Here is a 20025-nt window from a genome sequence, read left to right on the forward strand (position 1 = left end):
TCCTCCGTCATCTGTGAAAATGCTAACTACCCTGAGCTTTCACAGCAGTCTGCAGTGTGGGCAATCAGCTGAAGTGTAGCGGAGAGTAAGGGGCAGGGCATGAACAGCACGTACACAAGGGTGATTGACAGCACTAACCTCTTGGCTCTGACTGAGTTGTCCATTTCTCTACTTATACTTGGGAGAAGGCGGAGAAGTTTGATTATTTTTTCACAGATGAACTGTCTCATGTTCTACTGTCAGGATGTAGTGACCGTTTTAATAAATATGCAAAAAACATATTCTTAATAAAAGTTTCAGAAAGTGCATGGCCCTGAAAGCTAGCTTTCATCTCAGGTAAGCAATGAGGAAACCACTTAGGTTTTTATTTTTTTTACCTGTGATGTAAATCACCTTGATATGTGAGCATTTCTCAGTATACAGCTGAATATTTAAGGGTGTGAGGGTAAATCTTTATCGGACAGAATGTGTGTTACACACAGTGCTTTCTTTCTCTCAGTGCGATAATTATGGCTTACAGCAAATGAAAACAAAGCCGCTGACCTTACAGAGAGTAAGAGAGTTTTTCTCTTTGTCTCTTCTGTTTCTCTTGTAGCGGTTACGAGTTTGATTACGAATACTACAGGGATGATTTCTACAGCAGGTATGCATCATCCGTTTTTATATCTTAAGATTGTTCCTACCTGTCACCCGAGCCAATCCCGTCTCAGTTAATGTTGCAGGAAGGTAAAGCTGAAATACTGGGAAAGGAAGTATTTATAATCCTTTAACATTTGCCATGTTTTATCGCATTACAACCACAAACTTTGGTGTGTTGTGTTGAGATTTTATGTGAGAGACCAAGACAAGTTGTCAAATCTTACAAGTGCAGGGAGTTTTTACTGAGCCTACAATTTTAGTCTTGTGGGATAAATCTCTACCAGCTTCGTACATCCAGAGGTTGATTTGTTCTCTATTTTATTGTGAAATATCTCCAGCTTAGTCAGACTGGATGGAGCGTCTCAGAGTATCACGTCAAGTCCACATATTTTCAGTTCACTCTGGACTTTGACAGGACAATTCCCATGTATTTAGCTCCATCTATCTTCCCATTACCTCAGGTTTTCCTGTCAGTGCTAAAGGCTAGCATTCCCACAGCATGATGTCACGGAAGTATGCGAGTTTGTTTGTCTGTGTACTGTTCCTCCCTCGATGTTTATGCCCAGAGTTTAATCAAACTCCAGTTTGTTTGGGGAGGTGTGAACACGCAATCGACCTCTGATTAGCTTTCAGTCCGCCTGAACTCTGCGGTCTCGGTTCGTTTGAACTGAACTCTGGTGCAGCTTGAACACCAAGGAGATTGCGGACTACAGCGCACGGCATTCTGGGTAAATACAACCAAAACAAACGTGTGAATCTAACGCTCAGTCTTTTGCCAAAGACAAAAGAAAAATCCAATAAATACTCAAATTTGGCGCTACTCCATTTTTGTTTACATTTCGTTAAGGACGCGGCACTCCGCGTCTTCTTCTGTGGTTTTCATGTCATTTCCTTCAGTGGTTCTTGATCCAGCGCCGCCACAGGCGAGGAGAGGAAACGGATCATTTGACACAGTGCAGCACAAAAGCAAACCAAATAAAAATGTAACAAATGTTGTAATTTTGGCAAATCTTTGAGGCCTTCGCAGAACCCTTTTTGTTTTGTGTGGGGACCAGCAAATGGAAAACCATCTTCTTTTGCATCCGGCTAATTAAAATTCTCCGTCTAGTCAAATACAGTCACTTGAAAACAGAAACTGTCATCTTCTCAAAATGGTTGGACATGTGAGCGCCTGACTTAAACACGTTGATGAAGGAACGTTTTGTTTTCACTCGTTTATTCAGCGGCGGCAATCAGAGCGCTTATCTGTGGAGGCACTTTCCATTTTCTAAATGTCAGCCGTGTTGAGGTTGAGCTGCGACATCATTTGTAACTGAGAACAATCAAAGATGACGCCCTCATTTCACATTTAGCTCCCTCTTCTTTTCATCCTCGTCATATCCAGAGGATCTGTGGAGTGGGAAACTCATCCTTTTAGTGGTCTTGGAAACTCGACAGCAAAAAAAACCGGAAGATATTGATAGATTTAATCGGTAATTTCTGCCCTTTGTTTCCCTTTGCCGTCTGAAAAACAGAGCCGAGATAAATCTATCTTGAAATACAATACTGGGAAAAAGAGAGAGTCGACTTTAAAAAAGGCTGATGTGAGATAAACCATAGAAACTCTTTTTAGCTCTAATAAATGGGCAGACTCTCAACGTGATGAAGCCTCTTGTGATTTACAGAAAAAGTATAAGTGTGATAATGCAGGTTTTTCTTTCTCTCAAGGCTTTTCGATTACCACGGCAGAGTGGCCCCCCCACCCAGAGCTGTGATCCCCCTGAAACGCTCCAGGGTCCTCGCTCCTTCCTCTCGCCGTGGGAAGACTTCCTTCCCTGTCAAAACATCCTCCTCTTCTTCCTCTTCATCCTCCAGACCTCCAACATCATCCTCCTCCTCAGGTGTCAAATGTACGTACAACGAGACTTTTCTACTCCTTTTTTTTTTGCACCAATTACGCTCACGATTTTTGCAAGCTGTGCTCCTGCAGTTCAGGACAAGCTGAAGCAAAACGCAGAGCCGACTCTCGTCGTCTTTCCAGCCAGACTGCACACATCTGGATCTAATTTGCTCCCCTAATTAACTCGATAGGCATTAAAACATGCTAGGTGTAATTAAAGCGAGATTGAGAACATCTCTGTGGGTCAGCTGTGCTTTCCCAAACATTAGTCTCTATCTATCTAGTGTAATTGTTTGTTTCACAGTTGGCAGTCTCGGCCGGTGTTATCAGCGTTAGCAGCTTGGTGAGTTCTGTCAGGAGGACTCTGCTGCAGCTGCTATTACAGCCACGATGGGGGAAAAAAGCCAATCTCCTGTCCTCTTTTTTTGGGGAAAAAGTCAATAAATTCTCTGCTGTTTCTAAGCTGAGCTTCTGTATATTGGGGAGACTAATTTTCCATAAAAAGTCCTGGTTTGCATTGACTTTTCCTAAGATAGAATACATTTTGGATATATAATCCGTCTGCTGGCAGGTTAACCTGTAATTAATAACTCACCTTAGGAAAACAAATCAAATAGAAAATAATAAATAAGCAAAATAATATCTGTTCAACTATATTTGTGCTTTAGGTGCATTTCCACTGCAGGAAGCCGGGCCAAATCTCCCAAATAAAGGAATAATCCATTAACCACTCTGAAGTAAACGTTTTATCACAGTATTTTGTTGTACTATTGCAAAAAAAAACGACAAAAAGAAGTATTGTGAATTGTGTTATTAAAATGTGAAATGTTAATTGTGTTATTAAAATACATACAGTGACTTCCTGTATTGATATACCTTTATTGAACAGTGGAAGCAAAGAAGGAAAAATAATTTTATTACACACCGTTTTAGGGTTTTTTAAACATCAACAATTGGAATTTATTGAGACAATGATGAATCAAAATCTTAAGATGTGAAATTTATCATAAAAAATATAAGTTCTCTGCACTTGGTGTGGAGTTTTGTGTTCCTTTAGATCAGTTCCTTTCAAATAACATTCAAAAAGACTCACTTTATATTTTAATTCATGTATTTTAAGAAGCTACTCTTGAGTAACTAAGTTTATGTCTTTCTAGCGATAATAATAATTTATAAGGTTAATTTGTCTTTGTAAATTGCGCCTATGAGTGTATTTATGTACGGTCCTCCCCTTGTGCCTGTTCTCCATCTCACCGGTTGCTGGTCCGTGACAAGACCACCATCCACACACACACACACACACACACTTCTATTTTAAAGTTAAATGCATATTTTTGGACTTGAAGAAAGCATGAGCTCTCATGCACTTGGATTGGATTCAAACTCCACAAAAGACCAAGATTTTATCTGCATTCTGATGCGTCGTGTTCTGTAACATAAGCCTGCCTGTGTTTGACCTTCGTTGCCTTATGTGGTTCATTTAGGTAATGAGTCACTTTATCGCTGATCATTCTTAGTTTTCAATGCAAAAAGTTTTATTCAGGTCTGTTTTCTTGATCTTCTCAATCAAAGCAGAACTTTCTGATCTTTTCAGGCTTCGTGTTCTGATAGTTTTATTGTAAGGAAGTGAAGCAATAATGGAAATATTATATAAAGTCTGGAGGATTTGAAATAATGAAAAAGTCAGGTCAGGATTTTTGCTGGAAAGCTGACATGAATAATTTAAGAAAGCGCTAGTGTGGCCTTACAATCGTGTGGTTAAACTTTACTAATGTGCAATTAATTTGTGTAACACTGATTACCATCTTGTAGCTTTAAAAGTCACTCAGTATTGTATTCTTGTGCGGTTTTGCAGGATTTACTGAATATTCCTCAAATAGAATATTTGTTTGTCATAATGAGGTCATAAAATGCCTAAAATTAGACCAATTGCTCATCCCCTGAAGCTTCCCTGAAGCTTCCCAAATAACAACAGATTTTTCCGTACCCTTCCCCTGAAAGCGCAGCTATCTAAGATGCAGTTGATGAATCATCTGCTAGATACGAGTGTATACGTTTCCTCTCAGCAGCTTAGCAGTTGATAACACAAAAGGAAAGGGGCCTGGAGGTCCAGATAAATTAAAAACTGTTCCACTCTGTCTTATCATCAAAGCACTCCCAGTGAGCTTCCCAGAGCCGGCGGAAATATTGCCGGAATATCGCTGGACTTGGAAAGAGAGTGTATTCACAGATACCGTTTTGTAGGCGATACAGGAGATAGAAACACATTACCATCCCCCCCGCCTTAGATATGATTATATATCTGCTGTCTTTGCCCTTTTTTTATTTTATCAAGAATAAGTAGCAGCTTTAGAAAACAATATGAGAACAGCTCCTGTGTTTCCTATTACATATTACCTTTGGATTCTAATCAGTGCAGCCGTATTTGCTGGGCTTTCTTTCTGTTTTGCATGGATGTATTAATCTTCCAGCTTCATCTAAAAAACATCCTGCATTGACGGACGTGTAGCAGAGGGGACTGGGTCCTGCTGGGACAGCTGTTTTGTTGTGCTTCAGTATGAAAACCGATGAAAGATTAAAATGTGCTTCAGGAGGCATGCAGCTCACTCAGGGAATTCGTTTTGTTTTTTTTATTTTTAGACAGTTATGTTTCATTCATGATTTCTCTATGTCGTGATGAGTGGGTGTACATATACACATACATCAAAGGATCACGCCTTCCTGATAACAAACTAGTGTGTTTCTGTTTTATTTCCTACGCGTTTCCTTCGTCTGGTTTGCAGGAACTTGTGGGTTTGTTTATAGATTGAATCTGATAGGTGTCAAGCCGAATTTTCTGTTTTCTTCTCAACTTTTAGCATCTGTATTTCCGCCCGCCTCTTCAGATATGACACACTTCATCCACCGAGGGTTGAGAAATAAGATTATGTTATTACCTCGTGGTCTGAGTTCCTTAATCTGCTCAGCTCGAGCACGTCCTCGTTTCAGCTGTCTGAATTTATTGCGGCAGCTCCTCTGATAAGTGCTTTTATTTTCAGCTGCTATTTCCTATTTCCTTATGACATATCAAGGTTAAGTCTCAAACTCTGACATGATCCACTTATGCTTCAGCCCCTCAACTTAAATCCTCTGTGCGTTGTTGAGAGACAGCTTGAGACCTAAAGCGCAAATTACTTAAAAGTCTGTAAACAGACGCTGTAGGCTGAGGGAGTAAAATTATGCTGCAGCGTTCAACACTGACCTATGTAAAAATATAAACATACATATCTAAATATATGGGTTGTTTAAAGGCATTTTGACTAATAAAATGATTTATTTCCTAAGGTGTAATCATCTCATTTTAATTTTACAGTTGACGGGTTTGGATTAATGAACATAATCCAGTAATAATAAAGGATAGTTTAGATTTTTAAGATGGGGATCTCCAATATTAAAAGTATAAAGCTAAACAATGAGAAGTAATGAGTACTCCACAATTTCTAAAATTAATAAACCAAGTAATACACTGCAAAAACCCAAAATCTTACCAAGTAATTTTAGTCTAATTTCTGGTGCAAAGACAAAACTTACAAGTAATTTTCAGCAAGATATAGGAGTTTCTTTTAAGTAAATAATTCCTTAAAATTGATAAAGTATTTGTTTCACTGGCAGATTATTTAACTTATAACGTGGGAAAATGTCTTGTTATAAGTGAAATAATCTGCCAATGTAACTCGCACTGTTCTGTCAATATTAAGGAATTACTTACTTAAAACAAGCTCCTATTTCTTACTAAAATAGTATTATATCTAGTTTCAACTGTAGGTACTTGCTTCTAAGACCTTAGCCACATTATACATGCTTCGGAGTCTGCGATGTCATACTGTAACACCGTTTTTTTTTCAGATGCTGGCGCTGCTTGGGGGGAAACATGAAGGAGCGTTGCACAGCACGGTGGGCGTAAGCTGCGCACTAATCTTTAAATTGAAAAGCAGCACGTCCTCAGTCTTAGCTGGATAACCTGTCAGTAAAGTTCTGATTGAGACGCTCTTTCCCCGTGGAAGATTTGACTCGGCGTGATGAGGGGATTAATGAGAAACATCAAACAGTAAAATTAAATTACTGCAGAACCAGAACCAGCCAGTTGGGGCTACCTGAGGTAACCCTTTGTGCTCCTTCTTGTGCTTACAGTGAAGACGGACCAGCTCCAGACCATTAAACGAGAGCTCACCCAGATCAAAATGAAGATCGACTCTTTACTGGGACGCCTGGAGAAGATTGAGAAGCAGCAGAGGACAGAATCCGGTGAGCGGCAGACACGGGGCGAAGGGAGGGAGGAGACCGGAGCGCGGCGAGCGGTTACGGAAACGGAAATTAAAACGCTCACGTTGGCCATAAGTCTTTTTGACATGTTGGGAGATAAGAGCGGCAGAGCTCTCTGTCATATCAGCAGACAGATGTCAGCCCCACGCTGACTCTGTTTAAATGAGGTCTTTATAGATGTCCTACACTGTGGGACAACCTCAGCAGATCACTGTGAAGGTTATTCAGGAAAGGCAATGAAAAGGCCATGTCACCTGATTTTCCACCCAGAGTATGGCTTATTTCATGTTAGTTCCTCACATATTCTCATAGGGCTTCAGATTTCACCAACTAATTTAGTAGTCGATAAATCTTTATCTTGAGTTTACAGTCTCTAAAAAGGGCTGAAAATCATATCAAAATATAAGCATTTCATTTTATATCAGTCTATCAATAACTATTGATTAGTTTTTTTGTTTTAAATATTTGAAATGCTATCAAATGGGTGGTGTGACCTCTCCTGTTTTATCCAGTTTTCACTCCTCGCTGTTGTTTTTTTATTTTTAAGAAGTTATTAGGAGCAATAGCGGAACCTTAGACTGCTGCTGGCCAGTTGCTCAGCAAGTTGTTGCTAGGTAACCGTAGAATGAGTGAGTTGCTAGGCGACCAAAGAGCAAGTGAGACAGTTGATGCCTGCTTTGCTAGTTGTGAGAGGCTGAGCAGCTAAAGTCTTTCGTCTTCCTACGTATCCCAGAATGCCGTGCGGTTCTGGATCGGAGTTCAGTGAATACTGAATCGATTAAATATCAAACGTATTATCTACTGGTATTGATCATATGTCTATCATGATACATATTATTTTTAAGTTATTGTTTAGCCCTACAGCAGAGCAGTGATTAAGAAAAAAACTGTAGAAAAAATGCATATATTTTGAATTTAAGAAAAAAAAAACATATTTTTCTGTAATTATGTTTTGTTATATGCTTCACTCAGTTTATTAAGCACCTTTTGCTATCAAATTATTAATAAAAGAAATGGTCAACAGATCAGCCTGATGCTGTACTGATAAGTCAAGCAGAAAAGCGCTGAGCTCTTCATATGTCGATGTTAGAAGTATTTGTTTTTTAGCTGCAGATGCGTCTTTTGTTAAAAATGATCAAGAGTACACCAGAGGAATACTGTTATTGAATATTAGGGGAGAAAATGTTACCTTTTATTTAAAAGAAGGGAAGGAGTTTAATTAGTTGCAATTCATAAGTATTTGTAATATTGTATGAAATGATGGTAAGTGGTTAGAAAATCTGCAGAATGTGCCAATTTATTTCATCCAATTACTCACCTAATCAACAGAATAATCGATACCCAGTGGAATACTAAAATAATCTTTAGCTGTAGCCTTATATTTATATCCATGGCAGCTGTATATCACTGGAAAAAAGACTATTAAGCTGCCCTGGTGAAGTAGATGGAGGATCCATATGCAGGATATGGAAATGCAGAGGCTGAGAAAACAATTTGCAAGGAGCTCAAACACTCCCAGTCCATGTGATTGCAGGAGTCGAGGAGCATTGGCTCAGGGGAAAGAGGAGCAGCCACATTGATTGGTCGGGTTGGTCGAACACGGGTAAACAAAAAGACTAACAAGGGGTGAGACACGACCACCCAGACACACACAGGCTGAGCAGGTAGATAAAACCAACAGAGGGTCTTTATAAATGAGCTGAAGCAAACACAGGCTCATTTAGACTTTGAGAAACAGTGAATGTTTCATTCCAGATTACTCAGTTGCTACACAGTGGGTTAGGGACAACAACCATCCATGAATATCTGGAATCTGAAAATACTCCTTATTCCATACGTGCATTAATACGCACAGTGGAAACTGTGTTAGCTCTAGCGCTAGCTTCCTTTTTCCCTCTCTTGGGGGTTCAGCCAATCAGCATGAATGAAAATAAGTGGCACTCCTGAATTGGCTGGTTTGTAAACAGCAGCCAATAGCATGTCGAGTAGCATTGCGCCTGATGTTTCAGCTTCCCAAGCAGCATTCTATACTAAAACATCCACAAATGGGCAAATTTATCTCAAATTATTTGAAATTATGTTCCAAAAAAAAAAATCTACCAATAGTTGAATCTGCGAAAGGTGAAGCATTAATAGATGGGGATCCACTGTACTACAATGTAGGTCACTTTTTCACTGTGTTTAGTTTTTGTAATTTAATTTATGCTAATTATGTGGTGTTCAGACGCCTCCACGTTAGGCGATTCAACCAGACTCTGTCTGGATGCTAGAAAATACTGTAAATCATCACAGGCAAATTTATTTCAGTTTTTAAAACTGAACACATTTATTGCCATTTATTATTATACTGTATTTTAATCTACAAACTTAAAAACAACAGGAACATATCAGCAATAGTTAGTGTACCCACTTGGCTACAGTTTGACTAAAGTGAAAAACATTTATATTTGCTAATGCTATTGGCAAAAAAGTTTCTAAATTACAGAAACTAATAGCTTCTTATGCAAAATTCATTTTCTGCACATTTTTGTGCTTCCATTTGGGTCTCTACTGCTTCTAAAAACAGTCCAGAAGCAGTCCAGTCATTTTCTGGCTACAAATTAATTATTTTTATTTCATTCATCTCCCAGGTTCTACTCTGCAATTTATGTTTTCAATTAACTTTAAATTACAGAGCCAGAGTTCTGTGTTTTTGTCGTAAGAACATCATTTACAAACTAATAATTTGCATTAAATTGTGTTGCTAAAATCCCCTGAACTCAGTGGAAAGCACAGATGTCGCCTCCCAATGTCTCCACAAATACAGATAGAAATATTTCTATCGTTAATGCCTTCTTAAAAGTTTTTAGCCGGTAACGTAAATAGATTTTACACCGTTTATGACCAGATTAAAGTAATAACAACTTCCCTCAGAGTGTTGATTATGGATTGACTGTGGTTGTGTTCCTACAAGACATTTATTGCAGGCTTTAATTATTCTAGACCTGTGAATAATAAACGTTTTTCAAATTAAAATAGCTTTAATCTAGTTTAGGATCCTTGCATCATGTTTAACATTTTTTCACAGTTAAAATGGACAAACCTTGTCTTTCAAAACCATCAAACTAAAATTAAAAACACATAGAACACATAGTGGAGGAAAGTCTGAGGGTGCATTCACACCAACCCTGTTCAGTTTGCTTGCAATAAAGAGTTTGGTTTGTTTGGGGAGGTGTGAATGCGTAATCCAGACCAAACAGGTGAACCTGGTTCTTGGTTTGGATGAAAATGTAAATGTAAAGCGGATTGGAGACGTCTCCAAAAGCAGGAAGTGGATTATACTGCAGGGCATTCTGGGTAAATACAACCAAAGCAAACCTGTGTGTTTAACACTAATTGGAGAAATGGCTCCTGTTTTTCTTTGTTTTGTTTTTTACTAAAGGCAAAAGAGAAATCATAAAACTGCTAAAATCTTGCACTCCATTTCTGTTTATATTTTGTGAAGAAGGAAGTTGAGCTTAATGTCTTCTGAGATTTCTATGTGGTTTCCTTTAGTGGTTCTTGGTGCAGCGCCCCCCACAGGCAAGGAGGGGAACAGGTTTTTCAAAGGTTTTGGTTTGTTTGACCCAGTTCAGTGTGAAAATGTAAAAAATGGTGCATATTTTGGTCCCTAATCGAAGCGAGTCTACTGGACTATCAGGGGTGACGACACCCTAAGAGTGCAATGCAAAATTTGCTTGTTGATTTTTATTATAGCATATTTTTCCCTAAACCTTTCACAATAATTTGGAGATCTCATCAACAGTGCTCTGAACTAATTCAACATTTCATTAATGTGAACGGTTTATTAATATAAATATTATTCAAAGTGACTTATTAGTTCAGGTTTAACCTGGTTACCTGTTTAGGCTAAGTGCTTGTTGCCTTCTGAATGAAAGAAAAGTCCAGTCGGTTCTCATTTTCCGTGCCCTGCTCCGTTTCAGAGGCTCAACGAAAATACGAAGACAACTGCGACTCCCTGCACGAGGAGTCTGTGTCGGAGACGGCAGAAAACTCTGGGGAGGAGGCAGGCGAGGGGGCGCTGGACGTGGAGGCGGGCGAGATGACCGATGGAGGGGAGGACGACTACGATGAGGAGGGCAGCCACCATCTGGTGAGTGGAAAAAGGTTGACGGGGCTGACGCACTTTGGGAGATCTCAACTCGGCACAGCCTTCACCGACCGAAAGCTAATCTTCCAGAATTATTCATGAGCACATTTCTGACAGATCAGGGCTTCGCATGAGCAAATGACACTCTATTCCAGTCTGCCCTGGCTGAAACCATGGAAGAAAGGCTCTTCAGAGGCCCGCACTGCACACTTATACGATGCAGTAGGAGCAGGAGGCTTCACAAATGCATTCCCTACATTTACGGTGAAGTGGTGGATGTAGAGCAGCAGATTATTCTTTCTTCAACAAGGTCACTGAAGGAAAGCCAGAAAGAGATTTCTGTTCAGACTTGAAAAGATTAGAGTCTCAGAATGCTTGTTTCAGGAGTTATTGGGTTTAAACCAGTGTAAGAAAGAAAAGTCAAAAATTATTTTTTAAAACTGATGTAACTTTTATTTAAAAAAATAACTTTTTTTTTTACATATTTGTTGAACCGGTCAAAATGTTGTGACCATATGGTATAAGACAGATAATCTGTGGAAAAGAAAAAAGATTGAGCTCCTCTGTATCCTCGAGGCCGACTAAAAGCAGCCAATCACAGCCTGGAGGCGGGTCTTAGCGCTGTCAATCACAATCTCCTTTCACCTCCCCGCCTGTGCTCTCTGCTACAGTTTTCAGATCCTATTGTGAATACTAGGCTAGTTAGCATAGCCAGCAATGATGGTTTTCCTGAAACAGTAAGTTGATTTTCCTGAGCAGTACGTACATGGGGTTGATTGACAGCGTTAAGACCTGCCTCCTGGCTCTGATTGGTCATTTTCAGGGTGGAGATGGAGGAGATTGAGCTTCTCACAGATTATCCGTCTCATAACAAACTATTTCATCACGGTAACAGTTCTAACAAATATGTAAAAGAAAAAGTTGCATACTGCAGCTTTAAGCCGGTAGCTTTCAAACAGAATGTCATGATAAATTTGGGCCACAAACTCTAAATTCTTGACCAGGTTGGTGTTATTACATTGTGTTTTACTGCTTTCCATTACAAATAAAGAAAAAACAGTTTGAATCCCACTTTGCAGAAAACAGAAAATTAAATCAATCAATAACTTCAGAGAAGAAGCGGGTCTCATCAGTCTTCCCTCTAATGTGATTGTTCTCTCAAAGCTGGTATCGATTGAATCCACTGAACCATTTGATCCCAGTGAGCCCGCGCTCCCAGCGCTCATTTGTCAACATTGATTCCAAAGGCAAACTGCAACTAGAAGCCTATTTTCATCTGCATGTGGTTTTTCTAACCAAAGATAAACCTGCAGGTTCTCTAGATTGGTTTGTTTTTTTCTTCTTTTATAAGTATTACATGTTTTCTGCAGATTTAAAAAGGTGGAGGTCGCTGATGCTTTACAAGCAAAATTTAATTCTGGTATTTTTTTAATATGTTTTGCACAAATCGATGCCCTTGTGGCTTGAAATTATGTTTTGGAAATTATTAAGAGAGCTCTGAAGCCAGAGCGTTTAAAAAAACCTTTAGTGTTTAACAGTATTCCTGTAAATTATTTATTACTTCTCTTCTTATGCATGCTTTTCAGCAAAACAAAAAAATGAAAATTGAGCGTTAACATCTGCTGTGTGAACGTAGCTTTAGTGTTTTTGTCAGCCATGTTTCTACCTATTATTTTTGCTGTTCGAAGGGTAAATCTTCAGTATCTGTGTAATCACAGTACTAAAATGTATTTTTTTTATTCTTTTACATTTACCGAGTATAAACCCAGTAAACAAAGCTGGGCTTTTCTTCATAAAAGCTTCCTCTACCTTCCTGTTTGAGATTATTTTTCAGCAACATATTAAAGCAATTTTGCTCCCTGAAGGTTTCTTGATTACAATTTATGATAATGTATCACAAAGACTGCTTTGTAAGTGGCTGCTCCAGTTGAGCTTATATCAGCCGTGACCTTTAGAGAAACTGAAAGTACAGCGAGTACGCTCAGTCCTTTTTTCTGCACCTTCTGCCTTTCAGATAGAGAACCACGTATCGGACATCGACAACTGAGAAAAGGTAAGAGCTCTGGACTTAAAAGTCTGCATTATGACCGTCACAGCATGCGGTTGTCCAACAAAACTCCTCGTTAAAAAGACTTGCATCCGGACCTGATTGAAACGTAGCCAATGAACTGTGTGTGGAGCATTTCTAAACATTCGTTAATCATCTCAGAAGTCATAAGCTCCATGACATTTAAAGAACCGGCTTTGCTGAAGGGCAGCTAATATGGAGTTCAGCAGAGGGAGCATTAATGGCATTTCAATGGGGCAGAACAGCCGATAAACAACATTCATGTAATTGAATTGTGAGGTTGGGGGGGCTGTGAATGGCTGGGCCTAAAGTAAAGAGTATCATGGCCTGCATGGTGTGGATAATGATCCAAACACTCAAACGTTTTCATTTTGTCACATTCAAAACACATCAGTGGATTTTATTCAATGCAGTTCATATATGCAACAGAACAAACTCGAGGCCCGTGGGCCAAATACGGCCCATCACAGCCTTTTATGTGGCCCTCTAAGTTCTACACCAAGAGATTATTTTTCAGACTAAACACTAAGTGTACTTAAATATTATTTTATCAATCAAATCAATGGAGTTTTTATCTTACTGCCAAATTATATCAATCAATCCCTCCAGTTTCTTGCGAATTATCGTGGAAATTCACGCAAAATCAACAAGATTCTGCACTTTTTCACAATAGTACATAATTGGGACCTTGTTGCAATTTTTTCTCAAAAACTCAAAATCTTACTGAGTATTTTTGGTCTGCAGATATCTTAATACACTTGATATAAGGCAAACTAACTTAAAAATAACTTTTCAGTAAGATATAGAGGTTTGTTTTAAGTCAATAATTCCTTAATGTTGATGAAAAATAACTTGCAGATAAATTGACTTATCCCACGGGGAAAATATCTGCCAATGGAGCAAGTAATTTCTCATCAATATTAAGGAATTATTTACTTCAAACAAGCCTATTTCTTGCTAAAAATCTAATCGTAGGTAAGTTTTGTCTTATTTGAAGAGTACCAAGATATTTGCACTAGAAACTAGACCGAAATACGTGGTAAGATTTTGAGTTTTTGCAGTATAGAAATATATTCACATTCAAACAACCTGCTTCGTATTGCACAGAAAAAGGCTTCACCTTTTTATCAAATTGTACCTTCATTGTTCTTAAAGAAAAAGGAGTTTTTCCATTTCTATTAACAGTTTATAAAAAATAATTTAGCTTCAATTGCAGCCTTCAGTTTCTCCTCCAATATTTGCTCCTCATGAGGGGAAAAAAGGTCTAGTTTGCATCTGATTCCCATCCTCACATGGATGTAGGACTGAAGCAGACGTACGGGGACGTTCAGCCTCTCTTATTCTCCAGGGCTGCCGTCAGCGCGGCTCTGCGCTTTGGACGGCTGTCATGTTGAAAGGCAGACACTCTTCTCATGTTCGCTTGCATAATGCAGGAGAGTTTATGCGTAATTTTCTCCAATTCTCCTTTTCAAACAGAAGACTGTCATACTGTGCGTATTGTAGTTTGACTACTATTATGCGCACAGATGTGTCAAAACCCTTAAAATTATTAAATATTTTAGTACGGTGAGAGTATATAATCTTTAAAATGAGTAAATTTTGCTTTTTTACCAATTGGGCAGCATTTTTATATTTAATTTTAAGTCTGGTAAACCGTTTTGTGTTATTTATTGGTATCCTATTAGAAAAAACAGTTTTAGTTTTCTACTTAGAGTTGGGCAGATTTAGACCCACAGCATCACACATCCTCTCCTATACATAACAATAAGAATGAGGTACTTTTCCACATATTTATCAATATATTCATTGTTCCAGTTAATTCCAAGTAGCGTTCACAAAACTCAAAGTATTTGTTTGTAATGGAGAACAAAATTACTTTTAAACATTCCTCCCCCAAAAATAGAAAAAGCTTTGTGTCTAATGCTCACGTGTGTCAAACTCAAGACACCAAATTACGTCAATCATTTCATCCAGTTTTTCACAATTTTGCAACCGTGGAAATTTACAGATTCAATTTTAGTGCAATTGGGTCTGCAAAAAATTGCATTAGTTCCGTTTTTCACACTAAGGCGTAAAATTTTTCCCCAAAATGGTGAGAAACATTTGGTTTCTCACCATTTATTTAATTTTACTCATTCCTGTCTAACTTGAAGTCAAGTTGTAATCGATACGGCGAGTAACAAAAAGTCACATTTACTGTCTTACAGAAGAGCAAATATCTCAAACTTCCTCGCAGATATTTCTAGTGGCTCCACGAAATCAGCGATTTAGATTTTTATAAAAACCACAAAAATAATTGTGAAACCCTGCAGCGTATGTATCGAAGCTAGTTAACATTTTAACAACTTTTTAATGGGTTTTATCAATACATACTGGCACAACTTTAAGGCAAAATGTTTAAAAACAAAAGGTGGATCTTTTCTTCTGTTTGCAGTAAAATTATATTCACCCCAGAGCTGCTTCTGGCAGCTGCTTGACCCACTTTTATCCAGCTCTAAAGAAATCACATAACACTTGGACTTTCCATTTTTTTGTCAGAGTTCACTTCAGAAAGCCTCTTTGCATGACATGTATTTAAAAACTGAAAAATCCCTCTTGAGTTTGGGCAGAATGCATGGATGGTTTCACTTGCAGGCCAGGGAAGCTGTTTCTGTATTTTTAAGTCTATTTTTAACCGGGAAGCTTTAACATTTCTCCCTAATCCGCCTCAGATTTACGCCGCGTAAACAAACAGTGAGCATGTAGGTTTGCAGGAGAAATGGTCACCATGTTTCTTCTTTCCCTCTGCAGGGCGAAGAAGCAAGCTCTCCTGGTTGTAGGTTTTAGATTTCATCATCACCTTTGAGAGGCAGAATAAAAAGGAGTTTGTGAAACATGAGGATTCGGGGACTGTAAATTGTGTTTTGGAGATGCCAAGTCGTGTTTGCAGCACAAACTGTTAAAGTAAAATTTACCCAAGACCTGTTTTAACGTTTTTGTCCTGGAGTTTACTTCAAAAAGCAGCTTATCACACAAAAGCACGAAAGGAAACAGGAAGATTTATAAATATGTGTTGATGCTTTTATGAAATGTGCTTGCGCTGTAATCTTACTACTCCTTTCTTTAGGCGTTTTTATTTCTCAAACATCAAATGAATAAGTGAAGGTAAGGACAATCTCCGGTCGCAGAGTGGCGCTCAGAAAATAAATGAGACGCCGCCGCCGTCTGCTTTTGGATTTGGACTCATGCATAAGCCAATAGCTGTGAGCAAAACGCCGTCCAGCTTTATCCATTTATCACACAAGCGTCCCTGTGGGGCTGTTCCACCGCGCATCTCCACTCCTGCCAAGTTTCAGAAGCAGCGAGGGCTTCCTGTGGCGGAGCGAGCCAACCCTGGCAGGGACCTCCTGATGGGGAAGCAGGGCCCCGCTCGGCCCCGTGCATCCCAACATGCACTGCTGCTGTTCTCCTGCTCCATCGCCGTCATTCTGCACTGATTCACAGCATCTCATCCAGGCGAGAGAGCGAAGCAGGAGCTTTCAAAATGATCGAGGGTTTGTTTTTTATTAAGTTTCTACAACAGAGAATAAGGGCCAAACTAAGAAAATAAAAAAATGTATGTTAGGAAAATAAAAGTCATAAAATTATGGAAATAAACAAGATTAAAGTCGTAGTGTTACGAGAATAGTAATATTACGACTTTATTCTCATGTGAGTTTATTCCCATAAATGTATGACTTTACTCTCATATTTATTTATATTTTTCTTAGTAATGCCCCAATACTCCATTGTAAGTCTAGCGTATTTTATTGGGATTTAACTTGACAGATCAGCACAATAAAACTTGGTTCTAAAACATTTAAATATCTTCAGCCCATTTTAATATAACGAACCTTAAGTAAGATGAATTATAACCACTTTCTGTCGTTTGATTCAGCTGTGTTAGTGCAGATACGATTAAAAACGCCATTTTGTTTGAGTCATGCAGCTCTAAATAAATTTAGCTGAGCTGGACCAAATGCAAATGTGGCTCCAGAGAACTAATAAAATCAAAGTCAGTTTTACCAGAAAAATAAAATGATCTCTCTTTGACTGCAGAACTTGCTTCAAAATCCTCAAAGATGCTTTTTTCCCTGTCACTTCTGCCACATTTTTTTCCTTTTGCTAAACTTCCCAGCTTCTTTAGAAACTACATTTTGTGGCCTGCCTGTCTTACTTTGGGTGTCCAACTTCAGGTTTTAAGCGCCGATGTTTTGCCAGTTTTAGATGTATTTTCACTCCAACAAAGCCGATTCAAATGTCGAAGTTCTGCAGAGGATCTGCTACTAAAGCATCATCTGATTCAGGTGTTGAACCAGAGAAAGAGCCGAATCTCGCAGGATACCAGCCCTCGAGTTTGGGCTGGTATCCTGCGTATCCTGCGATACCAGCCCAAACTAGTTTACAGTTTGGGCTGTTTACAGCAATTTAATTGCTGTAAACAATTAAATTTGTTTACAGCAAATTTAATTTGCTGTAAACAAATTAAATTTCAAGATTTTTCATTAGCTATAAGACAAAATTATCAAAACTAACAGAAATACAGGTTAAATTATGTTGCATTCTTAAGTAAAATACAAATTTCTCTTCTTAAAATGAGATTAAAATTGATTTTTTTTTACAACACTGAAAATAAGAGAAGCAGATGTTTAAACTTTAAAGCAGAATGTGAAGAAAAGCTCACTTCTCTCACTTTCATAAACAAACCCATCAGGTGCTGCCAAAAAACCGCTTAAAAAATCAGAAACTGCCTTCAGCTCATTCAAAGTCGGTGTCTGTTTAATAATGATAAAGTGTAATATTTAGCACTATTTTTGTATCCAGGACACATTTACTGAGAGAGATCTGGCTCATGTTTTCTCTGTTTTGTTTTATTATTAAGCAGTACGGTGATGCGTCACATCTTTTGCAAATAAAAATAATCACACTCACAAAGAAAAGTAAAAAAATAAAAAAAGGAAACACTCCTTTCTTTCATCTGTCATCGTTTATCTGGGTCACTTTGGAGCGTTTCTGGCTCGTTCGCTGTAATTAATCCCTTCCATGTTTATTTCAGCCGATAACGACTAGTAGCAAAGTGACGCTGTGCTGACAGTTTGTTGAAAACTGGCTCGCTCCAGTATTGTGGGACTTGTAGAGACGTGTAAGTGACAACTGTTGTATAGAAATGTACATTTTTTTGTAAAGATATTTTTATCAAACGGCATGTTTACTGTAACTTTGTATTTTCAGTTTTCATTATTACTCTAACTGTTGTGAGGCTGCTGGAGTCGTTGTCCTTGTAGATAACTTTGTGTTCTTATTGGTGAATAAAACTATCGTGTCCTGTATTTAAATCTGTCCGGTTTCATTGATTTTTTTCATTTTATAATAATAAAACCCTGAAAATATGCAACAAACAACCATCACACTGTAAACAGAATTTAAAAAATTAATAAAATGAGTTTAAGTTTATGGCTTCTGGCTGAAAATGCAAAGTTAAGTCTTTAAAATATGCTACATGAAAAACCAAATCCATTTGCTTCCTAATGTAATTTTAATGGCTGAATATAAATGTTGGTTTTTGAAGATTTTAAAGCATCTGCAGGATGTTGTTTGTTTACTGTTGCCATAACCAAACCAAGTAAAATCACCAATTTCAAGGGGACTTTTACTGAAATTGCTACTTAAATAATTAAGTATTTTTATGCTTAAACCTCCCCTTTAAAAAGTTTAGTTTTCCAACATGAAATTAAAAAAAGTGAGATGAACAAACTTGCAGAAGTCCGTCTCATAAATGTGTTTCCAGCTGGATGGTAAAGGACTTTATATTTTTTCTGCGTTCTGATTAGCGGCCTTGCTTGATGCCCTTGAATGATTTTAATATGTCACTTAGACTCTGCAAAGGTGAACTGGCAGCAACAGATGGCTGATTTAAAGCACTCCAATTATCCTGAGTAAAAGGTAATGGTTAAAGGTTAACAAGGGCCAACTTCAGTGCCATAAGTAATTAGCCAGCTGAATAAAATCCACAGCGCCGGCGCTTAGCATGACTGGGCACAGATGTTCCCTTTTAACCTACACGAGAAACTTTTCACTTCTTATTAAAGCGCTGCAGTTTATTCATCTGTTAAGACTGGAAACTCTGAGGTTAAAAAAGTAAGACACTTTATTAGCGACTATTTAGTGAAAATGAAACAGAATTTATAGGTTTGTTCTGCTGTTATTGATTAATGTGGAGCTGCAGTCCAAAGAAATCAATCTACCTCTTCAATACTGAACAAAAATGTCCTTTTGTTATTCAAAATTCTTAAGTTTGTGTAGTTTTGCTTTTTTTTGTCACACAACAGTAAATTTTATGGCTAAACCAAATATCTACTTGTATTTACAGTAAAGTTGAGTCTTTTTTTTCACCTGTTTAGGAATTTTTAATAGTATTTGTGTTTCCACTGATTATATAATTGTACAAATTAGAATTACAAGAATAAATCTGACTAATGGAAACGCATCAATTTTGAAAAAAATAAAAAAATTTTATTTAAAATGTTGCACTACGATGAGGCGGTTTTTCGGCTGTACCAAAACTAGAGGTGCACTGATCGCAGTTTTCTGGCCGATCACTGATTCAAAAGCCTGACCTGCCGACTCCAGTTTTGGCCCATATCATTTATTTTGTCTAAAACATTGCTCAAAATAGCAAGAAAGTTGCTGAACTGGCATCAGAGGTGTGACTGTTCTCTGTAAATGTGTGGGGCGGTCTGTCAGCCAAACGTCTCTCCTGGCGGAGCAGAAGAGGATTTTTAGATCTTTACCAAAATAGATCAGATCGGTGGATAAGATCGGCTTCACATGTAAAAATCGGCCGATCACCGATCTCTTATAATTAAGGAAATCTGCATTTATAAATCGGTGCATTCCTAATCAAAATTAATATATTTGGAAAAACTGCTATTTTTTTTTTTGTCGCATCACACAAGTCGTGACGAACAACCAGATGTGACCAAGTTAGAA

The 20025-nt window shown here is 38.1% G+C and overlaps 1 protein-coding gene and 1 long non-coding RNA gene across 6 annotated transcripts in view; one reads left to right on the top strand and one right to left on the bottom strand.

The window, feature by feature from the left end:
- Positions 1 to 18366, top strand: part of ralyl (RALY RNA binding protein like) — a 113311-nt gene extending 94945 nt beyond the window's left edge. For 3 of the 4 annotated variants that reach the window (XM_016678489.1, XM_007565970.2, XM_016678488.1), the window contains 6 exons: positions 596 to 643; positions 2347 to 2528; positions 6689 to 6802; positions 10783 to 10952; positions 12964 to 13002; positions 15808 to 18366. In XM_016678489.1, coding sequence (XP_016533975.1) covers positions 596 to 643; positions 2347 to 2528; positions 6689 to 6802; positions 10783 to 10952; positions 12964 to 12996 — 547 coding nt within the window. In that variant the 3' untranslated portion in view covers positions 12997 to 13002; positions 15808 to 18366. The remainder of the gene's footprint in view (positions 1 to 595; positions 644 to 2346; positions 2529 to 6688; positions 6803 to 10782; positions 10953 to 12963; positions 13003 to 15807) is intronic. The other variant, XM_016678490.1, reaches the window with a different exon arrangement.
- The window catches only part of LOC107837869 (uncharacterized), a 76222-nt gene that overhangs the window by 43308 nt on the left and 12889 nt on the right, over positions 1 to 20025 (bottom strand). The gene's annotated exons all lie outside the window — the stretch shown is intronic.

This window comes from Poecilia formosa, unplaced genomic scaffold (assembly GCF_000485575.1).
Source record: "Poecilia formosa unplaced genomic scaffold, Poecilia_formosa-5.1.2 Scaffold184, whole genome shotgun sequence".
Taxonomy (NCBI): domain Eukaryota; kingdom Metazoa; phylum Chordata; class Actinopteri; order Cyprinodontiformes; family Poeciliidae; genus Poecilia; species Poecilia formosa.